This window comes from Mercenaria mercenaria, chromosome 14, assembly GCF_021730395.1.
Source record: "Mercenaria mercenaria strain notata chromosome 14, MADL_Memer_1, whole genome shotgun sequence".
NCBI lineage: Eukaryota > Metazoa > Mollusca > Bivalvia > Venerida > Veneridae > Mercenaria > Mercenaria mercenaria.
Genome location: NC_069374.1, coordinates 32,967,775 through 32,984,681, shown reverse-complemented (window position 1 = coordinate 32,984,681; position 16,907 = coordinate 32,967,775). Strand labels below are relative to the sequence as shown.

Here is a 16,907-nt window from a genome sequence, read left to right as displayed (position 1 = left end):
CAATATTCTCCAGGGGGAAGAATCCATGACCCCTTAAAATAAGGGGAGTACCTCTCCAGTACCTTGAGATTAAGACAAAAAAATGCACAAGAGGCAACCATTTTATACCTGTTTTTCAAACTTTCCCGGGGAGAGGAGCCCCTGAGCCCTCGAAAATGACAGGAGTAACCCTTCCCATACACCGAAATTTAGAACAAAAAAAAAAAACAATAAAAGTCCAGCATTCCATACCTGTATTTCAAAATTGTCAAGAGGAAAAGCCCTCTAACCACCTAAATTAAGGGGAGTACGTACCTAAATATTAGATAAATTATGCATCACAGGCCAACATTTCATACCTGTACATAAAAAGCTTTCCAACAAATACGGATAGAGGCACCCCGTACCTACCGCACGTCGCCGGTGACGCTTTTGTTTTAAACTGGTGTCCTCCCTCCCCCACTCCATCAACAATTTCTGGCTCCCGGCCTGTTGTGTAACGAAATTAAAGTCGACTCAAGACATGCGATACAACGCACGACAATACGAAGCGCAAGCTTAATGTCTCATGAGCTAAACAGGACTCCACAGAATTACATAGTTCAGACCTAAAATAAATTTAGTACTGTGGCGAGTGCCACGTTAGTGCTCAAACCTTTAGATATAAAATATATAACGTATGAATGTTGCGAGACCACTGAAAAGCAAACGTGCAGATTAGAGTGGAAGGTCATTTCAGCCTTTCCCAAATCAACACATTGCATACTCATGCATGCAAGCATGCATTACCCAATCTTATCTCTAAGTTGTAAAGAATGTTTAACTAACCTTATTTTGCTGTGCGACATTTAGCGTTGGTGTTGCGACATATAACGGTGGGCAAATTTTTGCGACATTTAACGTTAAAGATGCGACATTTAGCGGCAGACGATTTTGCGACATTTACCGGTGGTTGCGACATTTAACGTCAACCTTGCGACATCTAAAGGTGGTTGCGACATTTAGCGGCGTTGCGACATTTAACGTTGCCACAACGTGAAACATTGCATGTGCTTATCAATTTATTTCAGCAACTGACAATTAAGTGCTTAAATGACAAAATGCCAAAATTCAACTAGCAAAGGAAATTTGTCGTTGAGATTTAGCTGTTTTTACGAAAATTCTTGGCATTTATGTCATGGCTAAACGATGTGCTTTGGAAATATGGTACTATAACAAAACGGTGTTCATTCGTGATGAGTACTTTGTGTCGTTAGTACATAAGCGAGACACATATCATAACCTAAGATAGGACATAAACCAACAGTCTGGGGCATACTAATCCCAATAGACTGAAGGTAAGATAATTTTAGTCAGGATGTTTATGTATTATGTTGTCTTTTTGGAAATGACGGACTCATTGTATTGTGTAAATGTTTCGTTGGATTTCTGTTCATTTTCTTTGTAAATGTTTTGTCAACAACCTATGTGCATTTTTTTCCTACCGCACTTTATATAATCAAATTATGATGAAATGGGTCCCTTCATAGCAGTTCGACTTAATTCGCAAATATCTATTTGCTGTACATAAAAAGTACTTTCGTAATGACTCACATGCACATTTTCTTATTTTATAACTGTCGACCAGCGTGAAGATAGCAGCGGAGCCTTAACAACAGTAACTATACTGCTATTACTGCTGGACATTATAGCAGTAACAGCACCATTACTGCTGTTGCTGTTGACAGTTAAAGCAGTAACAACACTATTACTGCGGTTACTGTTGGAAAGTTATAGCAGTAACAACGGCAGTCGGGGATTTTATGAAATATATTATGAAATAATTGAATAACAGAAGATCGAAATTCGTAACTGAATTTCGGCACACTCAAAGATCAAAATTCCAATTAGAAGAAAAAAAAAAACACCCGAAGTTTTCTTTTAATTTGTTTAATCATCCTGCCTTCTATTTTGTCTTTTGACAATGTTTATGATATGCAGGCTCCTTAACCTCGGAACACTCTAGTTCTGCCCATTGTGTAGTTCATTATTTTAGATGCCAACCATATTCCGCTTTTCACAGCATTGCACTTTAGTACATAACTGTTGGTTCTATGCACCTCGCCGGATGAACATATCTGCTGATGTCTCTAAATAGTATTTTTGTACGACTAACATAATGCTAATATTGAATCTGCTCAACCCGAGGCCAGAGGGCGTGAACTGCAGCATGCACTTTCACTTCCATCCACAAACTGGCTCAAGTATACCGAATCCGTAATATTTCATTTTCTTTTTTTTTCTGTTTAGGATATCTAAATTTTGAGTTAATAAATCAAATGTACCTGCCACTAATGCTTTTCCATAATAAGGAGAGTATTAGTTATGTAAAATTTTGAGGCCAGGTTAGTCATTTACTTTTATATGGGCAAGAATGGGTCAGAGTATTTGGTTTCTTTGTCTCCCAGTTTCCTGGGACTTTAAAGGTTGTCAGTCACGTTTGCGCCACATTTTATGACATTTTTCCGTTTTCATATAATATTATTTTGTAAGAGATTTATCTAAGGAACAAAACGACCTATTATATAATTATATAGAGTTAGATACTTGTTGGAAATGTATGTTTTATTAGTTTTTATAAAATTTCGTGATTATTTGCCCTTAATATGAAATAATTTAAAAGTGGTCTATTTCTTTTGATTTCAATATTTCTAGTTTTATATTTGCATTTGATAAATATTATGTAAGGATATTTCAACTACCTGAAAAGATCGAAAGGCAAGTTGTAAATCAGCGTGTAGTTTTGGAATTCATCTGTTTTCGCGCAACCGAGATAGACCAAGGGAGTTGATAAAAATTTAATAAGCTTGCATTTCCAGTTAATTTGGGCAAAACATGTACTTATCAATGCAAACTTTAATACAGCAGTGCTTATATTCACATTATTCCTTTAACAAAATATGTTTATTTAATTTATATTTAAGCTAAAATAACGTTCGGCAACCAGGATAGGAAAATCAATTCTAAAAGTATTTCCAGTGATAATCGGACGTGTATGAACACAAATAAGTGTAAATTTATTTTCAGCAGATATTGTAAACTAAATAAACATAAAAATGACAGTATATCAGTATACTCTGATTAATATTGGAAGAGTGGTACACTCTCAAACTGGGTAAAAGTGGGTGGGGTAAATAAATATACGAAGCAACACTATAAAAATTGTGCAGTTGTTACGAAATGGCCTCAGATTGTCTATTTCTATCTTAATTGTGCCCCCCCCCCCCACACCCCATGAGTGGTGGGGGCATATAGATTTGCTCTTGTCCGTGCGTCCGTCCGTCCGTGCATCCGTCCGAAGTTCGTGACGCGCCTTGCTCAAAAAGTATTTGATATAAATTGATGAAACCTTGCAAGAGTCTTTATCATGATATGGACTTGCGCACCTTCTATTTTTCGTCTGACTCCGCCCCCTAATTTTAGAGTTACTGCCCCTGAAATAGTAAAAATGCACATTTTCACCTTGTGACACGTCTAGCTCAAAAAGTATTTGATATAAATTGATGAAATCTTGCATGAATCTTTATAATGATATAAACATGCGCATCTCCTATTTTTAATCTGGGTCCGCGCCCTATTTCTAGAGTTATGGCCTCTGAAATAGTCAAAAATGCACATTTCCACCTTGTGACACGCCTAGCTCAAGACGTATTTGATATAAATTGATGAGTGTTTATCATGATATGAACTTGCGCACCTACGATTTTTTTTCTTGGTCTGCCCCCTATTTTCAGAGTTATGGCCCCTGAAATAGTATAAAATGCACTTTTTTACCTAATTATGTGCCTTACTCAGAAGTATTTGAATGTAAATTCATGAAACCGTGCTTGAGTCTTTATCATAATGTGACCTTTGCACACATGGAATTCTTCTTGTGAATTTTAGCATTCTTTACAGAGTTATGGCCCTTGAAATAGCCAAAATAGTAGATTTTTTGTTTGTGATGCTCATAGCTCAAAAAGTATATGGTATAGAATAATGAATCCTTTTCATACTTTTTTGAGGCTATACCCCATTAACACTGCAAACATTTGAATTATTTCCCCTTATTTGTGACAAATGAACCAGTCGAGGGGGCGGGGGGGGGGGGGGGGGGGCGGGCCACACCCTGTGTCCTACAGACACATTCTAGTTTTATTAAATACAGACTTGATTGATAAATTTTAACAAAAAAAATCTCTTTAATAAGACTTTATGCATGTGTGCCATGGAAAAATCAATGCAGAAAATTTAATGTTCATTTGAACAATAGCTTTCCTCAAAATACACTGCATCAGGCAAAACCTTTTGTTAAATACTTTTAGCTTTCAGGGTGAATTTGGTTTGTCTACATGTCATGTTCAAGGTCCATGCTTTTTCCATGACACACATGTATAAAGTTGGAAAGTTTTTGTTAAAATTTATCAATCAGTGCTGTATTTACATGCCGAGTTTGCCATATTACCTCTTGTTGGAAATGACATTGTGCCTACTTTTAATGTATACAAATTGTATTACAAATATTTAATAAAACTATTACATCTGCATATTTCTCTGGAAAAGATTCCAAATCAGAATGAATACGAAAGGCTGCATCATCAAAGATCAGTTCTTTCCACAGAAATCTTTAATCTTAAGTGCCATGTGTTCAGACATTGACCGTGTTTGTGGTGATTACACTCTGGCCAATGTGACGTTCACTAAATAAAAAGAAGTCCATTTTTCAAGTTTGAATTTAATAATTTCGTATATGACACTTAACATAAAAATTAACCCTATTTTATAAGTCAAAGGCAGAGCATCAAAATTCATACTGCGTCTTTAATTTTGGGCGACATGATGCATGATGTTCTAACAAGTTGTAGATATAGCACTAGAGATCAATCACTGACAAAAATAATAATCTTACTTTGCATTTATTTGACATAAGCTAAAAGGAACAATGAAGTAACTGTATGCTCAAAAACTTATTGATAAGTCATTTCATTGTAATGTCAATATCCATGGTAAATACTGGAGTTTTTTTCTCGTATTATATATTTGTGTAATATGGTACAAACAATAGTATATCTAAATGTCAGCTTAAAAAGTGGATTTGAATTTATGTTATAAGATTAAAAAAAATAATCTTATGTCATACAGTATGCATGTATTAACTTTTTCTCGCAATAACCCAGTTACTATTGGGAATTAAATATTCATCAGCGACTTCAAAGGCAGGACTATCTGCAAGAGCGGCTACATTAAAATGAAATAAGAAGTTCCAGAAAATCTTAAACAACATGAAATAAAAACTGAAATATAATACTAGGGCTTATGTGTTAAATTTTGAATTGTTTTTCATAATTTAGAATTTAAGGTACTATCTCTGTAACTATGCCTTGAACTTGTGGACAAAGTTAACAAAACTTTAAGTTGTCTACGATTTTATATTAGAACCTCAAAAAAAAAAAAAACACGAAACGTTGGAAGTTAATAATTATCTATGAACAAACGCTACACGTGTTGTTGTTGATTTTTCTTGTTTAATATTAGAACCTCGACATTCTTACTGGCTTTGGATGCTGTACATACATAGGTCTGTTGTTGCCTTCGAGCTTCCAGCACGAGCACACCCGCAAGAGGTGCTCTCAATGAACATTTGGTCAGCATCCGTAGTTAACGTATAAAAATACATTAATATATTCAATCACAAAACATTAAACGAATAACAAATTTTAAATTAAAAACAAATCTTAGCGTACCAAAACTTCTAGACACTTGAGTTGTAAATTGAAGTGTAAAATAACAATAGGAAACAGTATAACAATATAAAGTTGTGAACTTTTCGTTCTTTATATACTTTCCATAATTCAATACTTTCAATAATTCTATGATCCTCTATATACATAGAATAGAATATAGTTTATTAAAGTGACATTGTGTTTAGCATAATCAAAATACATTAATATCATAATACATATTCTAACACCCGGCCCAATGGGCCTATAAAACACCTATTGTGAGCAATTGTGATCATCACGTGATTTAATATGCTGGTGATATCCGATAAGACTAAATCGTTGAGGTTGATTGATTCGCATGGCCTAGGTACAGATCAAAACACGAATGGAGGAGATACAATTGTGTGTGCTCACTGATCGAAGAGTGTCCACAGAGAACCCCAAATGACCAAGACCAAAGAACACTGCCTGGGCGTCATCCTTTTGGTACCCAACAATGTCATACATGTATATTACAATAGTGGTGTTGTTTCAAGTTCAAGTATGGGCACACTTAACGGGAAAATGCGTGCATAAATATATACTGTCATGAAGCGCGGGAAGTTCGACATAATAAGATAAATGTATACTGTTTTATAGTTGGAAATCGAACATGTACGCACACGTAATGAGCACAACAAAGAAACAACAACAAACTGTTAAATTATATTACCAAGGGAATTAGAACACCTTTAGCTACTACATTATTAACCTAGGCGATCACATGATGTACTTTACATCAAATCCGCTCGAATATGAATGTGCAATACGAGACAGATCACCTCGATGGTGGTATAAAAAAATTAAAGTGACAAACAGCAATAAGCAAAGAACAACATTGACGATTCCTTCCTTCACAAACATAATTCCATTGCAATAATTAGAAACAGTTCTTCTGTTGGAACGTTATACCTACATCGTTCGTCGATATATTTGTTAGTAAACAATTTTGGATTAAATTAAACGTTTCTACTCTAAGCACATGACTTTGAAATTTTCTAATGGGTATCTTGAACTTTCCAACATTTATTTCTATGTATTGGTTCCTTCCTGTATATTGTTTAATTGATTATATTCCTGCTGGAATATATTTTACGCACATACAGTTTATTGTTAATGATTAAACCATAAGTGCCATCAGAACATTACTTCAAGCGCAGGTGGGTACTGGGTAAAATCAACGACCTCCCGTAAGCCAGTTGGCTTCCTCATAGGAAAGAATCCTACACTAACAGAGGTTTCGAACCAACAGAGGCGAGGAGAACCAAGTGATTCGAAAGATGTTCTATAACCTAGTATGCATCTGTTTATTGTTAATTACCTGTTTTGTGATGATTTTCTTTTTCAGACTTGGTTGTATAAAATGTTTGAAGCAGTTTTTTTCCCCGCACTTGTATTGTCATAATCATTTAACTTGATTAATTATATGAAATTGGTGTGATAGAAATAATCTTTCGCTTTCAAACGCTGTCTGTCCAATAGTACATTTATATGCAATGTTTTCAACAACGCCGGGCAATCTGTCACCTTGAAATGTATTTGAAAATGATTTGTATACACTGTACTGTAAGGCCAATGAACCGAAATAGCCTATTTAAATAAACAAAGATTATCTATTTAGCTACAGACTGATTAAGCATAGGACAAATTGACGGGTAATGACAGTCATACAAAAGAATATTGCCAAGTCTTGTCAAATTTGCAACAGCTTTCATGGAACAGAAGGTATACAGGAATATAGGCAGAATTCAAGATTGCAACACAATAGCAGGTTTTGAAAGATTTAGCATTTTGCACTGAACAGTAGGTGTGTAGGGATATAAAAGTACAGTTATCCAAAAGTCCCTCAGAGCTTATTATAATGCACACAAATTTACGTAGCAGGAGTATCAATAGACAAAATTGCAAAATTGAATGAAATAACACCATTGTTTCAAAGCTATCTTGCATAGGAAAGCAGGTGCATTGAAAAATAGGCAGATAATTCGACAATAAATTCATTCAATCTGGCACTGAACATTCGTATGTTTCAAAACTACCGGACATCTTTGAGCTATATACTGTTTCTAGATCTGTACATATAACGTCCCTTTGAATATATTGATGAATGGAAAAGAGATATTGCTACTAACAATACATTATAACTGGAATACTGGTATTGTATTATTTAACGTTTTATTTGTCAAAAGATAAATACCTAAATAGTTTAGGCAAGTTGTATTATTTATAGATAGGTGATGGATAGTGAGCTATTACTATTAATGTTGTATGATAGCTGTTATATTGTATTGTCAAGAGACTGGTATCTAACTACTTCAGACAAGTTGTATTCGTTTATAGACAATTTGGACGGTACACACTATCAAAAAGTAGTTAGTAACTAAAGGTAAGCATTTGTATGCGCTCTGAATTTGAAAATGATGTTGAAAATGTAGTTAAGCTGGCATAGTGTTATTAATACCTAAGCATCAGCACGACGTTAGTGTGTTTTTGAGTATCAAAACAAATGCACATATCACCAAAGATAAATATAACATATGAAATTACAAAAGCTGTAAATGCAAATTTAATGATATACATAATGAAAATCCGACTTGTGCTTAAGATATGTAAATATTTACAAATACATAAAAAGTGGAATTGAAATGCCTTCCAGTATTTAAAAGAATAACGAAATGTTTACAATATATAATATAATATGCATTGTCTAAACAGAATGACAAGACTGTGAAAAAAAAGCTACAAATCTGATTATTTAACAATTTCATGCAGATTTTTCCTTTATTTTTGCTAATATCTTAATCCCTCCAGCGGCGTTTCCACTCTGTATAGGATGCAATATTGTAATTGAACACAACAAATCGATTTTCGTGAGAGAAACGCTGTATAGAACATAATCGTACAGCTGAAGTCAGTAACAGAGCGAAAGCGAGGTTGTTCGTGTTTCTGGATCAGACATAGATTCTTTGTGAGATTTTTCTTCAAAAAATCTAAATGGTACATAGCATACATGTATATAATCGTTATTATTTCCAACCCTCCTTATTCTTTGTCCGTTTTGTTTTGATTTAACCATGATCCTAAAGGGTAAATGCTGTCCTGTGTTGCAAACTCTATACATTAAGTTTTTTTCAAAATGGAAAATAAAAGGTATGGGTAGACTTCCCGGAAGCACAGAGCTCCTCAAACACAGCCATAGAGCCATGCATCGCAAAGTAAGCTAAGAACAAAACGTTACTGCAAAACATAGACGGGTTGCTTCAAAACTCCAAGAAGTACATTTTAATTATATTCAAAATGGATAGAGCACCTGCCCCGCAATCGTGAGGTCGCAGAGGCGGGTCTTGTTACTGAAGAGATACCGGTTGTTGATCCGCCAGCTAGTTAAATAATGGTTACCGATTGCCTACTTGCCTGGTGCCTGGCATTAAAAGATAGGTTTTAATGTATGTAGGTGTCTCATAGTCCAATATGGCCGGCCCTTTCAGTAGGAGTGACACTATAATAAACATACACCTTAACTTACCTCACCTCACCTCACCTCACTTCACTTCACTTCACTTTACGACTTTACTTTTATATTCAAAATATAAAAATGGGTAAGGGGTAGATAAACGGGTTTGACTATTGGGGAAAGTGGGAAAAAACGCAAGGATGAATACTCAACAGAGAAAAAACTATAATGGTTTGCTTCAGTCTAGACAGTTTTAGATGACAGTTTTAAAACTACATGTGGTGCGTAACATACACGAGTTAAATTACAGACTTAAGATTTTAAGGTATGACTCGTTAGCGTAAACGTGCTTCACAACACCAAACTTTGTATAAATATTATTGATAGTAACTACAAATTATTGTGCTCTTCATAGGGCACTTCTGTTTGTGAATTGTTTTTGTTTACATCTTTGTTCTCTTTGCCGCCAGTGTTTTTCTGTTCTGTTCTGTGCAATGGCACCTAAAGAAAAAATCTGCCTAAACGTAGTAATAAGTCATCGGATTTGTTTGTTTGTTGTAGCTGGTCTCAACATCTACTCAACAGATTTTTTATTTTAAAGGTATTTCTCGGATGCTTGGTCATTAGTTGTATTGTCATCGTCAAGTTCTTCTCGATCTTTAAGGGACGGAATATGAACTGGTAAATCAGACCAGTTATGAAAACACATGTACCTACTCAAGAAATTTTGTTAGTAGATCATTAATTCTTACATCAATTTTAAAGGGACGGAATATGAGCTGGTCAGTCGCACCGGGTATGAAAATACCTTCTCATAAAGTTTTGTCAGTAGATCACAAGACGTCGTAACATACTAGAAACACGTGTACATACACCTTCCTAACACAGCCTATTGCCAAGCGTGGTACCTCTGAGAACGTAACCATGTATCCGACGGGGTCAAGATTAAGTACAACAAAACGAACCCTGTTTCCATGACCGTTACTGCCACACTTGCCGTTGAAGTCAGACTGGATTTGACAGTTTCCCCACAACCCCTGTTTAAGGACCATTGGCATTGGATATTATCATGGAAATTATGATATAGACTAAGCTTTGCGAATATTTAAATCAGACATATTAGACGGGAAGCATAGTATTTCCTTCGGAAATAATATTATATCTAAACTTATTGCCATATTCCTTTGGAAAGTCGTGATGACCTTGGCATTTCTTTATCACGATATATAATCATTAACTGTAGGGAACCGTCGTCACTAGACACATTCGTGAGTAATGAGATAAATAAAAGGCTTTGGACGGACAGGAGATAAAACATGTATTTATCAATTATAGCTTTACCTGGAAAGTCATAATGGATTTGGCATTTATATTATGGATGACTTTCGGTAAATTAATCAGGGGTAAAATGACATACTTTAGTAATATGGTACTGTAATAAAATAGTCTTCATTCGTGATCAGATGCAAGCCATGCTGTTACCTGATCAGTACATAAACAAGACACATCATTGAGCGTATTCAATAGGCTGGGGCGTATTTATCTAGCAATAGCAAACTGCATTAATAGACAGCATTCTAAACAAAAAACATCTGCAGTCTTGCATGGACATAGGGTAAGATCATTTTAACCAGAATGATTATGTGCTGTGCTGTCACCTATAAAGTTATTACTATACGTTTGAAAATACCCACTAGAAGTGGCCCATGTTCTGGTTATTGGCGTTTCGCATGATTGATTCAGCCTTTAATTACCAAACTATTAATTTTGGTATTGTTACGATCAAAAAGAACAATATGAGCAATTATAGCATTGATCCTGACACTATTCTTTTACCAGTAAAGTACAATCGCGTAATTTATGACTACATTCATTGAGAATCAAGCGTATTCCGCTAATTGGGATTTTATATGATTTTGTTAATTGAAACACTTGACAATGTGTTGTAAATATCGTTATTAGAACTATGGCTAAACTTTTATGGAAAAAAATAATTCTAAATTCCAAGTTTAATTCATTATTAGCAAAAAGCATGGCATTGAAAACGCATCAAGTGAAATAGACTGACAGTAAAGCATCCGTATGAACCATAAGGTGCCGCGGCTTAAATATGGGTATGGTGGGCTGGGGGAGGTGGATTAATAACGACAAGTCACGTGCAATATACATTTTTTCTCCTGAAAAGAATAAATAAATGCACCAATAAAGTAAAGATTTATTTCAAATAAATTTTCAATTTGTATTTGAAAAACAGTGTAATAAAAATAACAGTGCAATGTTTTAGAGTGTAGGACATAGTAACGGGGATTCAAAGGAAAGACAGTGTTTTTATTTGATTTATACAATTATATGATAATTATGCTCTTTTTACATCGTGCGAATAAATTACTTTTCATATTAAGCGGACATGATAATGCAAAATGTTAATATGTGATTATGATGCCTCTCAAGGCGAAATGAAATTGAATGTCAAGGAATAATGATTTGCGAAACAATTTGAGCCATGCCATGGGAAAACCAACATAGTGGGTATGCGACCAGCATGGATCCGCGCAGTCTGGTCAGGATCCATGCTGTTCGCTAATAGTTTCTCCAATTCCAATAGGCTTTAAAAGCGAACAGCATGGAGCCTGACCAGACTGCGCGGATGCGCAGGCTGGTCTGGATCCATGCTGGTCGCATACCCACTATGTTGGTTTTCTCATGGCATGGCTCATTTATTGTGTAATAAGGCAAAGTATACATCAAACGACTTACACTAATCTGTTGCTCGGAGTGTTACCGTAAAAACTTAATGAAAACTAATGAAATATTAATGTAAGTTAATTGTTGTTCGTTTGACAAACATATATTCAAAACGTAGTCTATTTTATATATTCAAAGCATATCCAAGTATATTATGTCATATTTGAATAGACACTTTATAGACATGTTTTCTTTTTATGGAAGTTTACGTCCGGGTGTCTAGATTTTATACATTATTTTATTGAAACCTCAAGAAGTGTTTGGTCAAATAGCGACCAGTTATACGTTTCCTTTGAAACCATTTCAAGCCATGACAACTATCTACCATTACGTCAAATTACACTTCTTATGATATGAAATCGCAGGAAATACGGCCAATGAAGAAAGAAAACTGAACAACTGCTATAATTATTATCAAAAAGTGTAGTGTAAAACACAGGTAAAAAACTATCATGTGAAAAAAGAAACCTCGTGTTCTGAGTTTAGTTTATCTGTTCAAATGACACCAAATGGCTCTTATTCTACATATTATCACATTTTGATTCTATAAAACGGATAAACCAGTTATATATATTATAAGTAGCCGGAAGGACTACAGCAAATGGAAATTAATAGTGATTAATACATTTGAACACAAATACAGTCTCACTCATGACATAAAACAAAACAATATTTGCTTGTGAATTTTAAGGTATTAGTTGTGCTACATAGTAGGATAAAGTTAATTCTTTAAACATACAGACATGATTCGCATTATCAAAAATTTACAAAATAAGTATTTTCTCAACTTATATGCCCTTCTAACACTTCCATACAAATTGTCCAAAATGAACAAATCAATTTCTAGAGTTTAACTTTAGTTTTTACTTGATTTGAAAACAAAAAGAAACATGTTAATCATTTTGACAGCTTACAAAATTACAGAATTCCTACGTATTATAAATGCCTTGATAAAATATTAACATCTGTTACAGGAAACGTAATTATCGAATAGAATAGATGTCATATATCTGGTAAAATGATATTTCACTGTTTTTGTATTTGTAAATACAACTGAGCATACTTTCAGAACACTAGAAATTGATTTGAAATCAATAAAATTATAACAAGAGGCCCCAATGGTCCAACGTCGCTTATCTGAGGATGAATGAGACATATAGACCTTCCTCTTGACTAAGTTTGGTGAACATTCATGAAGCAGTTCACTAAAAGTTATCTAAATATTTTGGTCTATTTTGGTCTGCGACAGTCTCTTAAAGATGCCAAGAGGAACCATTTGAAGAAAAAGTAAGACAGGTCGGTTCATAGACGAATGCTACAGACCGAGTTTGGTGAAGATCCATAAAAAAATCATTTAAATATTTTTCTACTTTCCAATCTGGTGGCCCCGAGAATGGGTCAAACACAACCGTTTAAACAAATGTGTTAAAAGCTTATACAAGGCTGCTACAGACCAAGTTTGGTAAAGATCTATCAAGTTGAGAAGAATTTGTTTCAAAGCTTTTTTTAGCTATTGCCGACCTTGAAAGAGGGCTAGACAAACCATTTGAATAAATCTAAGTGAGGACTATGACTATACAATGATGCTACAGACCAAGTCTGGTGAAGAGCCATCAACTGGTTCTTGTGAAGAAATAATTTAAATTGTTTTCTTCTTTTAGATTTGGGACCCTTAAAGGGACCATGCGGAAGCATTTGAACGAATGTGACTATATCTGGTAAAGTGGTTCATGAGAGGAAGTTGACTACAAGCTAAACCATTTGAAACTTCAGAGAAGACCATTATAGGATATGACAGACCAAGTTTAATGAAGATCCACAAACGAGTAGAAGATCCACAAATGAGTAGAAGTTGTCTGTTTATAATGTTTTTAGCTCATGCGAGTCTTACAATGGGTCAAGCGGAAAAATTTGAACAAAGTGGAGAGGATCTTACAAGAATATTAAACATCGTCCAAGTTAAATAAATGATCGTCCAATATGTGGATAATTGAGTATATGTCGTTCAAATGTTTTTTCTTCTGTTTTTAGCTCTGGTGGCTATTTAAGGGGGCCAAGAGGGACAATTTAAACAAATTTGAATGAGGTCTATATCAGGATGCTTCAGAAATGCTTTGTTTCATTCTGACCAGTAGTTTCTGAAATGAAATTATTTTAGTAAAATGTTGATGCAGAAAGATGGACGAAGGACGCCGGACTAAGCACCTACACCAATAGCAAAACCCTGAACAAAGTTCCGGCACGCTAAAAAGTGCGTCAATTAGATGTGTCAATAGTAGAAGTATTAAAAGGAAAAACACACAAATACAAATATAAACATATCAAATCACAGGTTGCTAACCTTATAAGGTGTTTATAATAGATTCGAGATACTAGAAGATAACTCTTGTCACATAGGTTTTACTTAGAAACACACATACAGTGAGAAATACCCCTCAAATGCCACTGCTTAGCATACAACCATTACAAAAAAACTTAAGGCTTTAGCTCGTTTGAAATTGTGAGTGACAGAGTATTTTGCTGTTCACAAAAAAAAATCAAAGTATTTCGCATACAATGCTTAAACTAAAAGAAACAGCGAAATATTCAGTATGTATACTATTACATGTATAACAATAAGTACTACTGTAATATGTAGAAAAAGCATGTGGCTTGAAAAAGGATTCAGGCCAAAGAAAACTTTATGCTGGGTGAAAACAAAATGTTTATAAGCAAGAATTACCATTACTGGATATTGTGCACACGTACATGTAGTTGTATTTACTTTGCACAAAATAAAAAATAGAATATGACGTATATACAAACAAGGTCTCAACAAAAAATATAAAATCCACTGCCCACAGATGTATATAATATTTGCTGTTTTTGATTTAACATTATTACTTTATCATATAAAATATTTATACTGGTCAACAAAAGATACTAATTGAACAGTACAAATTTGCAGCAAAAGTATTGTAAAAATCTTGATAAAAATGTAACAAGTCATTAAATATATGATTTATTAAACACATGCTGTTGTTTGAAAAAAAAAACAAGGATGAATATCTAATTGGGAAAGCAACGATGCGTTGGATCATTACCTTAATAAAAACAAACATTTGTAACTAGGAACATTATCATTGTGGCTAAATAGTACTGTTCTCAACATCTCATTTGCTACATACGTTGTAATGAGAATAAGAAAATCAGCGTATTTTAAAGGTATCTTATAATCATGACGACAGGAATACCACATGTTATACGAAACCTCTACTATTTCTCCCCTAGATTTTGTGGACGTACTACAACATAACGCTACATACTGTAACGCCGTATGTCATGGTTGAAATATTGTGTTAAAACTTTTCTATGCACCAATTTGAAGACTGTGCTACCTGATACAACCAATCAAACGCTTACAATTTAAGACTAAGTTTCTAAGCTCATACTGACAAAACCGAGGCAAGCACTCCCTGGATGTTGAACTCATGAAATCTTATATCTCATAATGTCAAGCTGGAGTCCTGAACGTGTTAAAAAACAATTTGAAATCCTGCACATCATGTATTTTGTGTTGGAATGCAAGTTGCAAATGTTGCTTGGATTTCTGTACGTTGTACAGACAAGTCAAATATCATGTATATTGAGTAACGAGTAAAAGCAAATCTCTTCTTTTAACTCAAATCCATCAAAGAACACAATTCTATCTTTTTGTTTTTGTACATACTATTTTGATGTTTTCAATTTATTAACAAATCTACATTATCCAATCGCCGTCATACATTTTGCGAATTGTCTCTATCGTTTGACCTTGACCTCCAACATAAATATCTACAGCACTTATTTTGTGCGGACTCACGCACGAGTTCATCAAGGCTCATACAAAAGGATGCGGCGAAGAAAAAGGCGGTGCCACCCCATCCTAAACCATAACCACTGCCGTAGGTGTGAGAATGAATACTTTCGTCCGTAGATATTGCTACTGCGTATATGATTAAGGCAACAGTTGTAGACAATGCTGAAACAGAAAATTATAACTTGTTTTAACAAAAGTATACGTTTGATATTGAATTAAAATCCCACTTATTACTTTGCATTTGAGCAACTATTTGGTGTTACAATATATGAAGTTATGACCAAGAGATTCTGACTTGGTAAGATTTCAACTAAATGCATTTTTGAATATCTAGTTATTTCTGTTTATAGATGGGCTTAATTACCGAACTGACTATGTTAGCGTCTCCATAAAAATGACAAGGCTGCTGTTTAAAGGGGGGCTCATTTCTGTACAAACTGTCCTTGATTCTGTATCAATACCAACTTGTCCTCTGTAGGTAAGGACAAATTCTCTACTTTGATTGAATACGAGATGGTGGAGACATGATTTCAGACTTGTTGTAAGCCGCTAAAATGTTACAAAGAATATACGCCTCGCTCACATTGCATTGAGTTGCAATACCCACACTTCTTAGTTGGGCGGACAGATCGAAATAAAAGCAACGGAGTTTTATACATAATACATAAAAGGAACTTTCGTAATGTCTCTGGGAGTATTGAAATGCGCCGCTGATATTGTTTAAAATAAAAGACGTAGTGAAAAACAAATAAACTATCCTGAACATGACAAACGCCCACATAAATTATTTGCACAGTGATGTGAGATACTGGCAGGTCATTATGCAAAGTATAATTCCTGGGAGCGCTTGTATCTAAACGATGGTAATTGTTTATGTAAATGTTCAAGTTGTATCTTCGCAATTTTTATACCAGCCAATAGTAACTAAACGTAGTTTCTTAAATGTTGACTGTTTAATGTACAAATATACAAATAAGGTAAGCAAAAAATCTAAATTCCAACTGAAAAGTAGAAAATCGGAGATCAGGAGTGGCAGTTTTAGCTCAGGCTCAATTATATTTTCGCTTATTAGACGCACTCGCTTATAAGACGTCGGACAGGTAATCTGGGG

At 34.5% G+C, this 16,907-nt stretch overlaps 1 protein-coding gene across 1 annotated transcript in view; it reads right to left on the bottom strand.

Annotated features, from left to right (window-relative positions):
- Positions 1–11,415: 11,415 nt before the first annotated feature.
- The window catches only part of LOC128548156 (uncharacterized), a 65,038-nt gene continuing 59,546 nt past the window's right edge, over positions 11,416–16,907 (bottom strand). The window contains exon 5 of the mRNA XM_053522577.1: positions 11,416–15,958. Coding sequence (XP_053378552.1) covers positions 15,717–15,958 — 242 coding nt within the window. The 3' untranslated portion in view covers positions 11,416–15,716. The remainder of the gene's footprint in view (positions 15,959–16,907) is intronic.